This window comes from Pleurodeles waltl, chromosome 10, assembly GCF_031143425.1.
Source record: "Pleurodeles waltl isolate 20211129_DDA chromosome 10, aPleWal1.hap1.20221129, whole genome shotgun sequence".
In the NCBI taxonomy this organism is placed as follows: domain Eukaryota; kingdom Metazoa; phylum Chordata; class Amphibia; order Caudata; family Salamandridae; genus Pleurodeles; species Pleurodeles waltl.
In genome coordinates, this window is record NC_090449.1 from 797,684,884 (window position 1) to 797,704,280 (window position 19,397).

At 40.0% G+C, this 19,397-nt stretch overlaps 1 protein-coding gene across 2 annotated transcripts in view; it reads right to left on the reverse strand.

Moving 5' to 3' along the window:
* Nucleotides 1–15,970: 15,970 nt before the first annotated feature.
* Nucleotides 15,971–19,397, reverse strand: part of CPVL (carboxypeptidase vitellogenic like) — a 627,001-nt gene continuing 623,574 nt past the window's right edge. For both annotated transcript variants that reach the window (XM_069211457.1, XM_069211458.1), the window contains exon 13: nucleotides 15,971–16,532. In XM_069211457.1, the coding sequence (XP_069067558.1) occupies nucleotides 16,437–16,532 (96 nt within the window). In that variant the 3' untranslated portion in view covers nucleotides 15,971–16,436. The remainder of the gene's footprint in view (nucleotides 16,533–19,397) is intronic.

Genomic DNA, 19,397 nt, shown 5'->3' on the forward strand with positions numbered 1-19,397 from the left:
CAGATAGTTTTACAGGTGAAATGATTGACATTTTGCGGTTCAGACAGTTAACCTTCTCTTTCAAGGGCAGACACTAGAGGAAACCTCTACGTGGCAAAGCATGGACCATCGGGTTTGGGTTATGTAGACCATGGAAACCTACACATTATTCTGGATTCTAGCAGTGCTGAAAAAGTCTTAGTAGTGGATGATGGAAGTGTGGTGGGCAAGGCCATGGCAGCTACATTTCCCAGAGTACTCAGCAAAGACCTAGGACTATTGAAGGGGTTTGAGGACAATATTGTGCTCAAGAGGAATGCCACGACAAAAGGGCATAAAGTGAGAATAATTCCTATTAAGTTAGGGGAGAAGGTATCGAAGGAGGTGGATAAGCTGGTTGAGTTGGAAGTAATTGAACGGATTGAATGTTCAGAGTGGATTTTGCCAATTGTAATAGTACGCAAAAGCAATGCAAAGATCCATCTTTGTGTGGATTGCACCATGTGAACAATAATATAGTTATCTACCAACTTCCACTTCCAAACATCACAGAAATTGCTTCATCCCTCAAAGGAGCTACGTGGTTTTCTACTATAGACCTTTCCGCGGCATGCCATCAGATTGCCATTATGCAGGAGTCTAGGAAACACACTGCATTCATAACAGTTTGGATGTTATCAATTCAAAGGTATGCTATTCGGTTTAGCGTCAGCAGCTGCTGTATTCCAACAGTTGATGCACAGATTGTATGGAAGGGAATGTGGAATAATGTTCTTCCAGGGCAATATTCTTGTATTTGGGGTGGATAGAAAAAAGCAAGAGACTGAGGATGGTTTTGGAAGTTTTGGAGTGTGTGTGATTGACTGTGGAGTTAAGTAAATTTAAATTTGCGGAAAGGTGTGTGACCTACTTAGGTCATTTGATTAGCAATGAAGAGGTCAGACCTAAACCTGTTTTGATTAATGCCATCATAGGTACTTCCACACCTTTCAATAAGGATGAGGTAAGGTCATTTTGGGAACAGCAGAGTATTTTGCAAAATGTATTCCAAATTTTGCAAGCAAGGTATAAAATATTCGTCAGTTGCTAAAAAGAAAAAAAATACTAAATAGTGTGAGACTTTCAGCGTGAAGCAGAATTTGCTGAGATCAAAGAGCTACTAAAGAAGGTGCCCACTTTAGGTAATTTTGACCGTAGTTTGAACTGTTGGCTTACAACTGATGCAAGCAGTAAAGGTTTGGGAGCAGTGTTATCGCAAAGGGATTCTAAAGGCAAAGAGAGAATCATTTTGTTTGCATCCAGATTGCTAACACCCGCGGAGGCAAAGTATCTAATTATTGGAAAGGAGACATTGGCTTGTGAATGGACTTTAGAGCATTTCCGTGCTTTTGTCTGGGGCAAGCCAGTGACCATTCAATGTGATCATAGGCTGTTGGTTAAGTTATTGACTGCAGAGGGAAGTGTGAATGCTTCTGTTAGAATAGCAAGGTTATCTATAACAACGAAAGACTATGTATAAAAATTGTGTATGTTCCTGTCATACAGAGAGAGAATGTGGTAGCTGTTTCCTTTCCAGATTGCCTGCTCCATTGGAGGTGTGTGAAGATGATCCTGGGAATGATTTCAAACTTGCTTTGATTCATGACTCAGGCAAACCAGCATTTAAAAAATAGGAATGGGAAATAGAACAAAGGAAGTATGAAGGCTCACAGAGAGTAATGAAGTTTATGTGTGAAGATTGGTGAGGGAGGATGAAGTATCAGAAGATTTGAGACCTTTTTGGGAGGTAAGATTGGAGTTGTCAGTGGATAGTGACTTGGTCTTGAGGGGCAGGAGGTATTCCGCCCGGTGGTTTACGGAACATGATTTTGGAGTTATGCCACAAACTGCATTTTGGAGTGGCAGGGACTACAGCAGTGGTAAAGGGAGTCTTCTGGTGGCCAGGAATTGATAAGGCTGTAGAAAAATGTGTAAGAATGTGTGAAGTATGTCTTTCAGCTGATAAATCGTTGCACATATTAAACCGCCTATGAGTGAAGGACTCATTCCTAAACAACCTTGGGAGTGTGTTGCAGTGGACCTGTTAGGTCCTGTGCGAGAATTACAAGACTATGTGATTGTGTTAGTATATTTATTCTCTAATTGGCCGGTGGTACAATTTGTGAAGAGAATAGACACCCATAGGGTACTGGAGTTTTTAGATGGAATTTTTGTGTCTGAGGGAATTACTACTGCTGTGTTGAGTGATAATGGTGTGCAATTCATTTCCAATGCAGCAAGGAAATATTTTGGGAGAATTGGAGTGAAACACAGAACAACATCACTATATAATCCAAGTGGGAATGGCAGTGTGGAGAGATTTAACCAAGTGATTAAAGGTGCCATTAAAGTTTCAGCTAGCAAACAGAAGGATTGGCACCTGGAGGTTAAAAAAAACAAACATTTGGGCGTTTAGAATTAGTAACAATGATATTACTGGCCTAGCTCCATTTGTGATGATGAGAGGAAGAAGATCGAGGTGTAAATTTACCCTTGCTTGGCTACGGGACAATGAAGTGACCCAATGGTCGCCTAGTTTGGTGAAGAAAAAGTTGGAGGAGGCGCACAATAAGAGTAAGTTATATCAGGACAAAACCCATGGTGTCCAACAAGTTCAAGTCAAAGCGGGTGATTGGGTAAGAGTGAGGAAACCTGTTAAAGTGCCGAAAGGAGAGATTCTGTTTTTGAACCTCAGGAGGTTTTGCACGTTTTAAGGAATGCTCTTCATTTAAAAAAATGGTAGAGTATGGAATCTTAAATGGGTAGCTTTAGGGTCATGTGTGAAAGACTGCGAGAGTAAGACAAGTGGACTGAAGGAGAGTGTGTACAAGAATTCCATATGGTTTGATGGCAGTTTGGAAGATGGAGGGGTACAGTCTGCATTACATGAAGACCATACGGAAGTAAATGAGGAAGAGGGTGGCATGGATGCTAATGGAGACATTGAGATTGAGGGCGTCAACCATGATGTCTGCGGAGTTCACAGTCATCAGCCAGATGTGAGTGATGATTTGGAAAGCACGAAAATAATTTTGCTTTGATGGTTGAAAGATTATGTGATGATGTTTTGAGGAATTTACTGTATTATTGCATACTCTTGAAGTTTTGTTTTCGTATTTTTCTTTTTTTTCTTTAGGCTTTCTTTAGTTTTAATAGTTATTGTTTATTATACCAAGGATATGTGCTATATGCCAGATTGATGTATATATTGTTTATATGAAAAGGGGGGGTTGTGGTTATATACATACTGCATTATTTAGTTGTTGGCAGGTGACATGGAATGTTGGGGTTGCCATGACATGTTCAAGATTCCACAGTCGAGCATCCTGGTGTGGAGAGTGGCTGAGGCAGTGGGGCACAGCAGACCTGTTCCCTGTTTTTACTGGAGGTAATAAACTGGAGTTATTATTACATGCAGTATGTGAAGGTTTCTGTGAATGAACGATCCACATAACAATAACATTGGCAGACAATACAATATTGTTTTATTTGGAAAGCTTTCTTTAAGACTGACTCCATTGCTAAGGATATGTGTAATTATTCCTCTTTCTATGGCCGTGGAAGTCCTTTAGTACGTGTTTAATAGTTTCAGGAGCATATCAATGCTCTCTTTTGAAATGCTGCCTTTTAGGGCCAGGTGACATACATCAATATTACTAAAATGATAAACGCCTTCCAAAGTCTGTAAGCAGACGGAAGTAATTCAGTGATTGCCACAGTATAGTTATGAGTTGGATGTTATTTAAGCCCCTTGTTGTCGAGGTCTTCACGGTGACCTACTGAAGCATAGTAGTATGTGATATGCTAATTTGCAAAGCAGAAAATATTATTTTTGTGTGCCATCTCGCATCCTAACCCACATAGCCTTATATCATGTCTTCACTTTGTGAGTGCTTATCATCACGTAATTTCTCATCGCACCAGTCTTCAATGAATAGCAAGCTGCCTTTTCTCGGATTTGTATCCAGGGTCTAGCAGAGATGGCGCTGGTTAACGTGCCTGATGACTACGGAAACAAAATTAGGTATTTAGTTGTGCAGCTTTTTGTTAACTGTTTCCCATCACAGCTTTTATCATTTAGCATTTTTTCCAAACATGAATGTTAAGGCTAGGGCTTGTTACGGATTATACACATTACCTAAATGTCCCTGTCCAGAGATCCCCCCTCTGCCCTAAACCACTGTATGAAGACAGGCATAGTGTGTGCTCTTGTGCAATTAGGCATCTCAAGATAAAAAAAAAAAGCACTATGATGCAGCCAGCATTGATCGCGTCCTAGTGATTTCTTTTCTTTAAACCATGTTGCACAGAAGCTCGTGCTGCTGTGTGCAACAAGTTAAAAAAAACTTGGACAAAGCCAATAGATCTCATATTAGCAAGACCTATTGGCATTGCCAATGCTTGTTTATTTAAGGTTAGTGTTAATCAATAGATTACAGTGCTCTATACCTGTATGAGAGTCAACTTTGTCAATAAAAAGAGCATTACAAACTAAACTTATGCTAACATTAGTTTATGTTTACACTGCCCTCAACGTCACAATATATCATGTCAGAACTACTACTGATTCCTGATTTTAATAAATCTGGCCTAGTTTTCAGTTGAATAAGCAGAAAGTGCTTGCAAAGAGGTTTTCTCGTTGTACTGAATCTAGAACAGTTCTCACTGTACCAGGCTTTTGTTGGAACACTGTATCAGCCTAACGATACAGCTAAGACTGTGAGAATAGTTGAAATCTCAATGTATTACTGAGAGAATCATTGAATGTAGTCTGTAGTAAAATGTCTTTCTTCTAGCTTGTCTTCTATTGGTCCAAACCCTGTGAACCATGTATTCCCTCTGAATGTATGAAGTTTTTGTCTAAAGCCCTATATAAGTGAGTCGATTTCTGTAAAGAAAAAACTGCCCTTTTCCCCACCTCAGAAGGCAAAGCTAAGCCAGAATTTCATTCAGAACCGTACTGAGTTCTTGATACTTAAGACTTATATGCTTGACTGTTAAACTTACTCATGGCACCTTTTTTGTAATTTGCCTATTCATTCTTTTTGCAAAGCATTGAGATGAGAATCGTTGCCTGTCATTGTTATGAGAATGTTTTAGCATCATTAAATGGGTTCCCTAACTAGAAATGTGACTGTTCCAATCAAGTCCTAGATGCTGCACGCCTCATGAGTTAAATTTGAAGAATGATGGATCCGCCAGCAGAAATGATGGTTCCGATTGGAGCAGGCCCAAAATTTGAGGAATCAGTTAGGTGTAGAACCGAGTACAGTACTTTCAGGGTCCCGACAGTTTGCCCTGAGATCTAAATTGACCAATTTCAATCTGATCCTGGTTCCAGACAGACAAGGTCCCTGAAAGAAGAACAATGACGTAAGTATCAATAGGGACTGCATGTGAAGCAAGGGAATGAAGTAAGTGGTGCAGTGTATGTTGGGAGCTGTAGTAAGCAGAGTAAAGGGTTGCAGTGAACGATAAATGGGGACAAATATTGCGTGGCTCTGATTGTTGGATATATTGAAGTTAAACTTATTGTGGTTTTAAACTTCTGACAAGTTCAATATTGAATCGGTAAACTTGCCTGCTGGAGGTGTACTCTGAGACGCAATCAGATACACCAAATTGGAAGTGTCATTTTCTTGTGAATGAGTACTAACTGGTGGTTCATTCCTTACTGAAGTGTGTAAACCCACTGAGTAGTGACTCGCAGATTGAGATTTCAGTTAAGTACGAAAGTAGGTAGAATTCTTGTTGCTGTAGAAAACCTTTCTATAGTTGAAGCAGGTAAATGGAAAAAGATTGAAGATGGACTGAGGAGCACTTAGAGGATTGTGTCAGTGCGACGCTGCACAGTAATTGGCTAGTGGACAGTGAACCTGGGCTGTTATAGATTGAACTTTGACAGAGATGTGCTAGGGTTGGTGGACAGAATAAAGCAATTGTTCGAGTGAACGGAGTGGAAGTTCGAATCAGGGCTGCTTGCGATTTTTGTTATAATGGGGAACCCGTTGTCAAAAAATGAGGATGCATACAAGGAAGAAAAGTTCCCTCCAGAAGGCACCGTAGGCAGGAAAATAGCAGCAAAGAAAGGGTTACACAAGTGCATGTGGCTTAACCAATGTCACAAATAAACGTCCAAAGACAGGGAGCTTTCATTCCCCTTGAGTGGAACTTTCCACATCCCTGGAATGGAGAATTCTGAGGAGAATGTATGATTTAAAATCGCAACCTATACCGACACTGATTGAGGCGCTAAATCTTTAGGAACAAATGGCAAGTGAAAAGAAATGGAAGAAATTTTAACTCAAGATTTGCAGTACGGCTCAGTCACAGAGAAGGAGCAAGAAGAGGAAAGGCAGAGACAGTGGAAGGTGGGGGGCATTGAGACAGTTGGGGCATCTCCTTTCTTAGATAAGGAGGAAAGAAAAAGGAAAAACCAGAGAAAGAACTACACACAGAGTGAGGAGAAAGACACCCTCATAGAAGAACTTCTTAGCATCAGACCACTTCAATTTAATGCCACAACAGAGGACATGCCGACTGCTACTACACTGCTGTTGGCAGAGAATGCAATGACAGGGGGAGCCTCAGTGAAGCCACGTGTACCCCCCCCCACCCCAAGCTATACAGACACATGTTTCATCATCTACTCAGACTCCCTTGTCAGTCCCAATAAGTACCTTACCCTTGCCGAGCATCCTTCACACCCCTTTAGTTGAGACCCTTGCTAGCTCCGTTCAGAAACAATCTGTCCAAAGTTTATCTCCAGATTCAGCACAGGAAGCTTGGCCATAGTTCCTTGTTGAGGGGGAAATATGATCAACAGAGAAATTATGGGGCAGACAACTAGCACAGACTTGTCAGTTAGCTTACCAGGTATAGGGAAAACCACTGTGAGGATAAATCTACCACAGTTAAAAATGGAATTTGAGGAGCTGATGAAAGGGAATGTGGGTATTGATTACATAGAGTATTACAAGGAAAACAAATTGCTTTATATGTGCAAGGAAGCAACAACAGCGATAAAAGAGGCCCATGCCTAGATGGAGAAGATGGTGGATGAATGTGATATTGATATAATCCAGTGGAAAAAGTTGCAAAGGAATGTTAGGATGGATACGAGTGCGAAAGAATTGCGGATATTGCAGTTTAGAGGGTTGCAAATCCATGTAAAGGAATTATTCGAAAGCATTAGGCTAGAGAGAGAAGTGACAGGGAGAAGCTTGAAGAATTGTGTTACAAGAAAGAGAAGGTTAAAGTGAAGCAGAGGGGAAAAGAGTGTGAGGAAGTAGCAGTTGGGGAAGAGATGGCGTTCCCCTTGCAAGAGGTACAAAAAGGAGGGTATGTCCACACCCCAGGGTCTTGATCAGATCTGTTCCATTTTACAAATTCACTTCCAAAGCGTACAGAGAATCTAGATAAGTTGGTACACCCTGGTGGAGCAAACTGTGACCATCTCCAAGGTATTGTGGGAAGACTTGGATGTATTGTTTGAGGTAGGGGTCCTGAAAGACCTGTGGGAGGAAAGCAAGAGAGCTGTTGAATGGCCCACACAGGAACTGCCATGGATGCCAGGGATGAACGCTCCTTCCCCTATTGTTAGGACCAAGTATGAGGAAGTCATACACTTAAAGACGTAGGTCCCCCAAAGAGAGATTCATTGGCCTAAGACTTACCAAACATCTCAAGGGCCCAAAGATTCAGTGAATGCTTATTTTGAGAGACTAATGCAGATGTATTGGGAGCATATTGGGATAAATGACCTCTCAGGCGGAAACATGGGAGGATTCCTTGAATTGTTTTTAATGGATTAATGCCAAACATCAGCAACCAAATCATCCAAAGTGTCTTCTGTTGGCAGAGCAAATCACTTTATGAGATCATATAGTATGCAAAGTATTGTAGTGCAACTTTAGCGGGTAAACAAAAGGAGCTGAAGAAAAAAATGTCATGATTGCCCAAATCCAGATAAAACAGAACATAGGGACAAAGGAACTCAAGTTCCCATCCGAAGGGTCCAAATTAGATTCCAATTTTAGAATGTTAATGTAAGGGGTTTACCCAAACTAGAACATGAATGTACCTGTACCGAGGAGCTATCGGGGAAAGGTGACAGGGTCCAACATAAGTGCCCTAAAGAACACAGGTTACCCTGTGCCATATTTGTAACAAAATAGGGCACTGAAAGAAAGAGTAAAGGTACTGTTGCAGCAGATATGCTAATATGAGAATATTCTAATGATTTGCGTATACATACTAATGAGAAAAAAATTACATTTAAAAACGAATAGTCGAAATAACGTGTAATGTGAAGAATGTGCCCACGGGGAGTGGTCACCATCTGTGGTAACAGTACTAAAATAATGTGGAATTTTTATGAAGTATGTAATAATATGCCATAACTGATGATATAACCTATGACTTATGATGCTTCGTATCCTTAACTTGGCCAAACTAGAGGCCTGGTCAGCGTTGGGCCTTGCTTGCCTAAACGTGGAGATGTGATGAGCCGCACAGGACTGAAGCTAGAGAAAAGGACATTGAACTGTACAGAGTGCAGAGATTAGCTCTGCTAGAAATTTCAGCAAATTCACCAGCGGACAGGAGACAATCAGAACAGATTGATACAATTATGTGTAAAGTAGGCTAAATGTACTTTCCCAGGACTCAAACAATGGAACCACTGACTAAAAGCTATGGGCAACAGTTTTGTTACCTGGAGAGCCGGATGATGTTCTAATCAATGGAGAGAACAATCCTGTTAATGGAACTTGATGCTTGTGTAGACGCAGATGAGTGGTAAACAAAAACTATAGGTTAGAGTCATAACCCCAGATAAGGTCGACCAATTAGCAAATTGTGGGACGGACGGAGAGACCCTAATAAAAAGTCATGACACGAGAAGAAAAATCAGAGTGGAGAGGCAAAAGTTGATGACGTCAGGAGACGCTGTCTGAAGTACTGAAATTTTGGCTTGCTCCTTGTGAGCCCGATCCTTGCTGATGACTGATGACCTGGAGACGAAGAATGACTTGTTGTTGATCTATCTCGGATAGGTAGCTATAAATGATTGACTGACTAATGTGCTTTTCCTTCTAGGTACTAACTGCGCTGATTAAAATAGTTTTCATCTTAGTTAGACGTTTTCCAAATTAATGATTTTTGACTAAATTGTTTTTAGCATGAAGACCCACATGCTGATGCTAAACAGAGTTAGGTAGCCTGACAAGGGTGACTTTGACTGACTTGCATTGCTGAATTAATCAATGTTATAAAAATTGCCAATTTAGTTTGATGTTGCTTTGATCATTAATAAAATCTTGATGAATTATTGCTCATGATGCCAATAAAGTGGTAACTAATAGGGAATAAAACCGAACTAACTTATTTTAGAGTAATGGTCTTATCATTTTAGACTAGGTTATTGGTGTTATATGTTTGGTTGGAATTATTGTTGATTTTACTCGGGTCACCACTTAACTATGATACGCTATGCAATCCAAAAGATTCATCGACCTATATGTGTCCCCTTGTAAGTTCACTTACGAAGGACAAGGCGTGCTAGCAGTACAATCCAGACTGAATCGTGGCAGAATACCAAGGTGTGATTTTGACAGGACAGGAAGCCTTCCCCTCAGTACCTACACCCACTAAGGCTGTTCAGAAAGTTCTAAAAGCTTGAGCATTGCCCAATAACTTTAACCCAATGCCGATGTCGGGCGGTATCCCGCCCTCACAGCCAAACCAAAATCCGATGGTACCACAAAGAAGCCCAGTCCCCATGATGTTCGAAGCTTTCATAGATCAGGATCAATGATGGTGCCTGTCGGAGGGGGGGGGGGGTAGGGTGGGGGGGACGATAGGAAGCATGCATCCTTTGCAGAGTCCTACGAGTGGATTAGAGTGGACTGTATGTGGCTGGAGAGATTAATGGACATCCTTTATCTTTCCTGATATACACAGAAGCCACTTGCCCAAAGTTAGAACTGGTGCGGTCCTAACCTACTGCCCTTCGGAAAAGAAGTCCAAGTTGTAGGCATCAGAAATAAGCAAAACGCTAACCAAGTCCTGTCTCAGTGCCTATTAAAATTGGATAAATTAGAGAGCAACACTAGTTTGCGATCTATGATTCCAGTCCTTTTGGGCTGAGACCTCTTTGCAAGCTCAACTGTGGAACATATCGCACACAGGATGGAGTAGGAATTGAGGCCCAAGCAGCGATGCTGATTTCAAGTCACAGTCATCAGAGCCTGTCAGGCTGTACCTGGTCCTTACTACCAAAGACTTGTCAATAGATTTAAAGGAGACAGTAAAACAAAAGGTCTGGGGTTTTACTATGAAAGAAATTGGGTTGATCAAGGATTCCAAGCCCCCAAGGATTATCCTCCGGCCTAATGCTGTTTATCCCCAGACTTGCAAATACAAGATGACCCCAGAAGCCAATGCAGGGATCACCACTGTCAATGAGGATATGATAAAGCAAGAGATCCTGAAGGTGGTTATTGGAAGGCCATGTAATTCCCCAATTATGGCCTTGCAGAAGTCAAACAAAAAGTGGAGCATCGTTCAAGATCTCCAAAATATTAATCAAATTGTTGTTCCATGCCATCCTATGGTACCGAACCCTGCTATGATTAAATTTCAAATCCCCCCAGGAGGGGAGTATTTCACAGTCATGGATCTTTGTCAGGTATTCTTCTCAGTCCCATTGCACCAAGAGAGCCATTTTATCTTTGAGTTCTGGTTCCAAGACGTGTTAGAACTGGCATTCTTGGTGTAGTCTCCCATGTCTTTTTGCCTCTGCTTCCCTGTGTTTTTGACTGTGGGCTGGTCTCTGTTTTTGCTGCTGTTGGTACTCTGGGCACTTTAACGCTAGTGATCAGTGCAATGTGCAAGTGCTCCCTGTGTAAATTGCGTGTGTAACTGGCTTTTCCATGATTGGCATATTTGATTTACTAGTAAGTCCTTAGTAAAGTGCACTAGAGGTTCCCAGGGCCTGTAAATCAAATGCTACTAGTGGGCCTGCAGCACTGATTATGCCGCCCACGCGAGTAGCCCTGTAAACATGGCTCAGACCTGCCATTGCACTGTCTGTGTGTGCACTTTTAAATTGCCAATTCGGCCTGGCAAGTGTACCCACTTGCCAGGCCCAATCCTTCCCTTTTTGTACATGTAAGGCACCCCAAAGGTAGGCCCTAGGTAGCCCCATGGGCAGGGTGCAGTGCATGTTAAAGGAAGGACATGTACTGATTTGTTTACATGTCCTGACAGTGAAATAACGGCAAATTCGGTTTTCACTGCAGCAAGGCCTATCTCTTTCATAGGTTAACATGGAGGCTGCCTTTAAATAACTATTAGGTGCAGGTTCCCCTTGGGAGCAGATAAAGATTTGGAGTTTGGGGTCTCTGAACTCACAATTTAAAAATATATATTTTGGTGAAGTTGGTTTTTAAATTGTCCGTTTGAAAATGCACTTTTAGAATGTAGGCATTTTCTTGCTTAAACCATTCTGTGATTCTGCCTGCTTGTGTATTCCCTGTCTGAGTCAGACTGACAGTTGGGCTGTTTGTGAATCTCCACTAGACAATGACACAAAAAGAGCTGGGGTGTATCCTGCATATCGTGATGGGTCATCTGGGTTAGAGTGGAGGGAGGAGCTGACACTTACACCTGAATGGCTGTGCCTGCCCTCACACAATACAGTCTCCAACACCCTGGTGTGAGTCTGGAGCCAGGCCTGGGCAAGGCAGGATCCTGTGTGACAAACAGAGACTTTCCTTTGAAGATTACTTCTGAACTCAAGAGGAATCTCTGCCAAGGTGAGAGCTGAAGAGCTGGAGGAGGAGTACGGCCCCTTTGCCTGCGACAGTGCTTTGATCGGTTGCCCTCCAGTTGCTGCTTCTGTCTTAAGGAGTGCAAAGACTGGACCTTGTGGTATATTCCTGCTTGTGAAGTGTCTCCAAGGGCTTGGATTGAGCTTGCCCCGTATTCTGAAGTCTCAGGGCCACCAAAGACTTCCTCTACCAGGGCCTGGACTCTCTGCTGAGACTCCAACCATGCCAAGTGGCAACTAATCCGGTCCCTCGATCCTTGAAAGGAGAGGCTTGTGAAAAACCGAGAAGAACCAAGTGCACCGATTCCGGACTGAAGCCGTGGTCCTTGTTAGAGTGCAAAGATCCCACAGGCCCAACGCTTCTCACCCCCCACAAAGGGTCAAAATCAAAAGATCAGCTTGAATATATGCTGACATTCTTTACTCTGTGACCTACATGAGCATCGCTAATCATAGCTTGCATGATGCAACTTACAGAGGTAATCAAGATGAGAGGGTGTCTGTAGACAAATTTGATAGGATCAGAATAGAAATAGCAAGAGAAGGAAAGACTACTGCTGAGCACTATATTGGGAAATGTAAGGAGATCTTAAAGTAAACGTCCCCTAGATTAAGCATTGAAGTCACTAAGGAAGGACCATTATGCACAGTACAGTAGTCTGATAGAAATGAGACAGTTGAAAGGTTGGGATAGAGTGAGTGTGAATATAATTATTTTGTCAAAGGGAAACTTTTTCTAATCTAGAAGTCAGCATTAAGGGCATTTGTTATGTGTGCAGTAAATTATTTTTTTTTCCTGATAATGCAAATGTGGGTAGGCAGTTGTTATGCCACATCCGTTCCCCCCCGGAATCATCAGATTAAGGAGTTCGATTTTTCTTTGGAGAAATATTTCAGGTGAAATAAGTGAAGAATTAGGTAGAATCTTAGTGATACTTTTAGACCACTTATACCTTACATAGGAGTAGCTTTGAAGGATGTGAACATCAGAAAACTTTCCAATTTAATTTATCAACTTGAAACTAATACTGTGGGTGCACTCACAGTGATTAATAAGGAATTGCTTGCAGTAAGAGCTATGATTATGCAAAATTGCCTTGCATTGGATATACTTGTCATGAAGAAACGCGGAATTTGCTAAATCATTCATGCTCTAGAATGCTATACATACATTACTTGCATAGATAAGTAGCTTGACAGCTATATTGCTAACATCACTGACATAACGAATGAATTAACCGAACTGAAAGAAACAGGACCATGGGAAGGGTTAGGAGCATTGTTAAGGGATTTGTCAAGATAGGGGAGTGGTTGGGTAGTATAGGAGGAGGAATTTTGAAGTTGAACTACTAAACCCTCTCTTGATCATACCAATTATTACTGCATGTGTGCTCATCGTCTTGAAGTTTAGAAATTAGAGTTTCATCACAGAAGGGGATTAATTGTGGGTATAAAAAGCTGTCAGCAGCGAGAGGAAGAAAGCGGAAGAGACTTGTTGTCATGGTTGAAGAAATGCAAAGCGACACCATGAAGGATCTAGGAAAGACTAAGCACAAGAACCCAACTTTGATGAGAGAATTGTTGAAATAAAGAGTTTGAGTGATGATTAAAATCATCACTGGGAGTCGATTTTCTGTCATTAAAAAGAGCATTATGAACTGAGCTTAGGCCAAAATTAAATTGTGTTTACACTGCCCACCATATTGCCCCAATGTAACAATATATAATGGAATAACTGCTACTAATTCCTGTTTTGAATAAAGCTTGCCTAGTTTTCACTAGAGTCTGTAGAAAGTTCTCAGAGAAGATATATTGCGGTACGGAATCAAGGGCGGTTCTCACTGCCCCAGGCTTATGTCAAAGTAATGTATCAGCTTAACTATAAAACTATTACTGTGAGAATGGTGGGAATCTCAATATATTGCTATTGCGAGAGATTCCTTGAATGTATTCTATAGTAAAATGTTTCCTCTAGCTTGTTTTCTATTGGTCCAAACCTTGAGAACCAAGTATTCACACTGAATGTATGAAAGTCTTTGTCTAAAGCCTTATATAAGCGGATTTCTGTGAAAAGAAATCTCCCCTTTTCCTGACCTTAGAAGGCGAACCTATGCAGGATTTCATTTAGAACTGTACTAAGTTCTTGGTAGTTATGACATATATACCTTACCGCTAAACTTACTCATGGCACCTTTTTCGGTAATTTGTCTATTAATTCTTTATATAAAGCGTTGAAATTAAAATCTTTGTCATTCTTATGAGAATATTTCAGCATCATTATAACTGATCCACTAACTATAAGGTGATGATTTCAGGCAGGGAGCACCAAAGTCTATACTGACTGCACCGCTCCCGGTCCTGATGAGTTAAAATTGAAGACAGATTTACACACTGACACCTGTAGTGATTCATGGCTAACAGGTGGGTGTTGCACTATGTAGCTCCGCACAGAGCAACTTCCAACCTTTGCTACATAACTTATGGCAAAATAAGAGTACACCAAAACTCACATACCACAGACACATAAAACACTTCTGACAGGGTTGGTATAAAAGTTTTATGAAGTATCAAGATGTCTTGATTAAGGGAACGATTATAGATAAATTTAAATTTCTATATAATCCCCCAACATCCAAAGTGATCTGCAGCGGACCTTGGTGTGAATCTTTTAACAAATTAAAAGCAACAAGACAGATGTCAATTTTCTTCCTTACTAGTCTTTCTTATACAAGAGGCTCTGTTAAAAGCTTTCGGAAATAAATACTGTTCAAAAGAAATGTCATCAACAGGTGAAGAGATTAAACTGCTGTTGCACATGGATGAAATTATGCTCATACTCAGAGACCTTTGTAACTCATGTCAAATAACTAATCATGGCAGAGAACAAGTTTAAAAAAGATATTAATTGAATAGGTTTAAATATGAAATGTTAGTCATTTCCCAAGTGACTGTAAATTGGGAAGTAATAACCATCTAGACGTCCAGGTATTCCAAGGGGAACAAGGGGGACTTTCATGGCAGTTCAGATACAAATGGAGTAAGTGTTAATCAATGCAGGACAGGACCCAAATTGTGAAGATGATAATGGCACCCAAGCTGAATTATGTATTTGATAGTTTACTACTAAATCTAGATAGTGACTCTGTGTCATCAATACTGCATAGACCTGGGCTCCAGAAATAGGATCTCAAATATGTGCTAATTGTTAGTGTGAACATTCTACTCACTAACGATAAGGTCTGAGCAAGCTCTGAGTCCAAAGATTTGAATATTTACTTAATAAGAGTTGGATTTGGAAGCTATGGACACAGGCAGCTGATTTTAGTGAATCCAATGATACGTTTCTCTAATTTTCAAAGGTCACCATTAACTTCACCTTCTCTGAAAGAGGAAAAAAGCCTATAAGGGTACATAAAGGAAGTAAAATACAGGGAACAGTGTGCAATTTGACATTAGTAGAGAAAGAAATACACCCAATTTTATAAAGTGACAAAGAATGTTGAAGCTGTATAAATTACTTTGAGAAGATATACCCATATATCTATAAGCCCTATTGAAACAATTTCAGCCCTATGTCTCAAATGATTACACATTTTCAGTACCAATAGTTCAAGATCACTATGAAAAATACCACTACAAGATGGGTCTATCATGCTTAACAGGAAAAATATCTTAAAGCCACAACAGAGGGATTACAGATCACAGGTTAAAGTTAACAAATCTGAAACTTTTAAATGGGTGGAACTGGGTACCACATAAAATAGAGAGAGCATGAATTCATGAATAATTAGAATGTTGGACCTGTCACTAAGGATTCAGTGGCACACAGGGCACATGTCTAGAAGGCCTGGAGTGACAGAACCAGACAGTATATGTATGTATTAACAGAATAAAAGTGTCATGTTAAAATAATATTATCAAAAAGGAGAATAGAAGTGATCCCTGAGAATCTAGTGCCAATGTTGTGTTTTATTATGGCTTGGCCCCGTCCATTGTTCAGTTATATTTCATCACAATACTTCTAAAGGAGCAGAGGCAAAAGGAATACATGTTTAGCATAAGAGTTTGTATTAACTGTTGTGTTAAAAGTGTGTTGAAGGAGGAATAAACGCAGAAAACTTGCACATACTTGCAATTTAATGAGGTATGAAAGAATTTAAGGGAGTTTAACAGGTATTTAGTAGTAAACCAATAAACACTGTTATATACATTAGAGGTATACAAGACATCTAAATAAATCTAATAGTATCTTTCTTTTTCTTCTAAGCTGCTGGGTGTATTTTCATAAATCCACTAAAACTATTCAATGAAAAAAGAAACCAGCAATGTACTACAGTAACATTCTTCATTTCCAGAGCCATATTTTTTAATACAATTAACAATACTGCAACAGAGCAAACAATGATGGCACTTTATTCAAGAAACACATTTGTAGCTTCATTTCAGTTGTGACAGACCGTGCCTGAAGTATTCTTCATTCAAACCACCTTCAATTAGTATTACATATTGTAAGGTAAATTACAGACACAACTCTAACTGCACAGACATATAGATATCATATCCAATTTAAAATCTATCATTTGTGCTACCATCCACATCCAGATATGAATCGGTGAATCAGGTCAAATGATCTTTCAGGCTGGTCATACGGTAAGATATGTCCTCCTCCTCGCACAATTACCTGTGGGATAGAAAAGGAAAATGCTTTGAAACTACGGAAATAAAAAACAAAACAACTGACTCATTTAGCAAGACACTGTCAAAATCATGTTATACTCTCACAATACTAGAAACATGGATTTGAATATACTTGTTAAACCTTTCATTTGTAAACAATCCCAGTGGGAATGCTAGAAATGTGGACGATGCATACATTTGTTACTTACAAAGGCCTGTGAATTATTGACTGACAAGTGCTGGTGGAATGAGACAGGACCACAGGGCAGGACAGGAAAACAGTAAGAGTTTTGAACAGTACTAAAACAGCCAGGCCCTTAGTTTTTCCTGACCTTTATCAGGAATTTCCAGTTTGGAGCTCCAGGGTAAGGTGTTAGAGGGCCATTATCTCAAATAAGTAATCTTCCGGTAGACTTTGCTTTGAATATGAGGACAAGAACTTTGTGTGTACATGCACTACTATTACTCTGCTGTTGTGAACCAGTACTCATACTTAAAGCGGAGGCATCGCAACACTGTGAAATAATGTAGACCCATCCCGACTGATCAATAATATGAAGTCTCTTCTTCAATTTCTTTTTGCAGGAGGACGAAATTGTATATGGTATGTATATAATCGTAGGGTTAAATAACTAGCTGAGAGAGTTGTTTTGCTAGAAAGGTGATATTCCTTTTTGCTCTCAATTATATTCCTTGCCCAAAAACTTTGAACCAGGCTCATACTGCATATGCGCCGTGTAAGAATGTTAAGCTATAATTACAGCTTAGTAAGGTAACAAACAGCATTGTGCAAAATCATGGCCTGCAGACCACAGACTGGAATGCTGACAAGGATGATTTCGCATTTCACCATTCTGAGGTTGATAAATTGGGAATACATTAGTTAATAGCAACACTACCTATTTATAGCCATACATATATGTAGCAGGAAATTACAATTGATATTTTGTTCTCATGCAAAACAAAGTTGTGTGGAACCTAATCTACTTGTCCCTAGCTGAAAACGACATACAGTGGATTCACAAAGACATTTGCAAACCTAGGTTCAACATGTATGTGCCCAAATGCTCTGGTTCCAAAGTGTAAATTGAAGCACAGAATTTACAAAGCATGCATTTTCACTCAAAAGTTGATTTATACATATGTAAAAAAAAAAATTATATAGTGCCATTTTAAGAGGGAGTAAATCTACCCCCATGGCTTGTAGGGAGCATTCCATATTAAGGATACCATTGAAAGTTGATTAAAAATTTGAGAGATTCTGAGTATTCACAAACAACTCCACAGCCCATTCCAACTCACGATATGGTTGGTAATTTACTCTCATAATGCAAGCAAACAATGTACATCAATAATTATTTTTAAATGACTTTGTGGAAAAGTACCCTTAAGGATGGATTGTGAACAAAGGATCTCTGTCTAAATTTTAGTCAGGGATAGGAATGGAGGATCTGGCAATCACTTTGAGGAGAAAAGGTAAAAATGGAGCCCTTTAAGGATGCTGCTAACTTTCAAGGAGTGGGCACAAATAAGGCCTTACTGCTGGGGTACCTGGAAGTGATGGAAACTTCATGGACTGGTTGGAGGCACCTGCACTGCAGAACCCCACATCTGAGAAGTCAACAGCAGGTCTGCCTCTCAATTCAGCTCAGAAATTAGTACCGGCTGGCTCAAGATCATGCTTGCTAACATCTGTGGACTAAAGAGATCAAAGGGGTGAATACATTTAACAGAAAGATTGGTTATCTGACCTTTAGATCCAAATATAGTTCCATGATCCAGCGTGAACTAGATTATATATTATATAATGTTTTCCAACAGTGATCATTATTGTTTTATGTTATTGGAATTTCTGACCTGTATTACTATAACACCTTCATTCAGCAATGGCTAGTGAATTAGTGTTGCATTGCTGGACTCATGCTTAAAGGTTACGATTTCAAAGCAACCATTTATAACTTTTAAAGTGCTGCAATATAATCTAACACCAAGAAGCCAGCCACAAGCCCTACCTCACCACTGAGTGGCCAATGACCAAAACTGCTTATCTTCTGACATATGCCTGCTTATCAATGCAGAGAACTGGCAGCTTTTTTTTTTTTTTTTTTTTACACCATCTGCTTCTAATTCTATGCTATGCCTAAATCATGCATGGATAGAATAGTTTAATCTCAGAGGCTGTCAAGAGCTTTCTAAATGTACTTCAGGGTCCTTCTGCTGATGTATATATTTCCTGCCATGTTTTCTCTGTTACAGTTCAGCCCACCAAACAAAAAATGGAGTTTGGCACACTCATATGGCCAATATGGCTTTCTTTTGTAATTGGTCTACAAGTTTGTTGTAAAGCCCTGATTCACCGTAGTATGAAATCACTTATTCATACTGGTTTTACCGGTTATTCCCGTGAGAGATGACGTCCTCAGATTATGCTATCAAATACCTCAAACAACCCGTGTTTAGGTTGAATCTTCATTTATAATTCACTTTGTAAACATGTCAATAATAGCAACATTGCATCATCACTTAAATAGGGATACATGTCATAACTTGAAATGAAATGCTCTCTCTAAATTTAAGGCCATGACCACCCTTACCACTAAGCCCATTTTCTGCACAGTTCCATGAATTTTGCTGGGCAACCGTTATTTCGAGTCTAGGTCTGGAGACAAGAAAACCATTGAAGTCCATTTAATTGCTATTTTAAGAAATGTAATCAGCAACCAATTCATTAATGGTTTAGCACATGCCTGTGAGTTAAACCTCAGCTGTTAAAAATGATGAACAGGTTGAAGAGTTCTATAGGTATTAAGATGGCTTAGTAAAGGCACAAAGATCAGAAAAAATAGCAGACTATTTATTCAAATAAAAT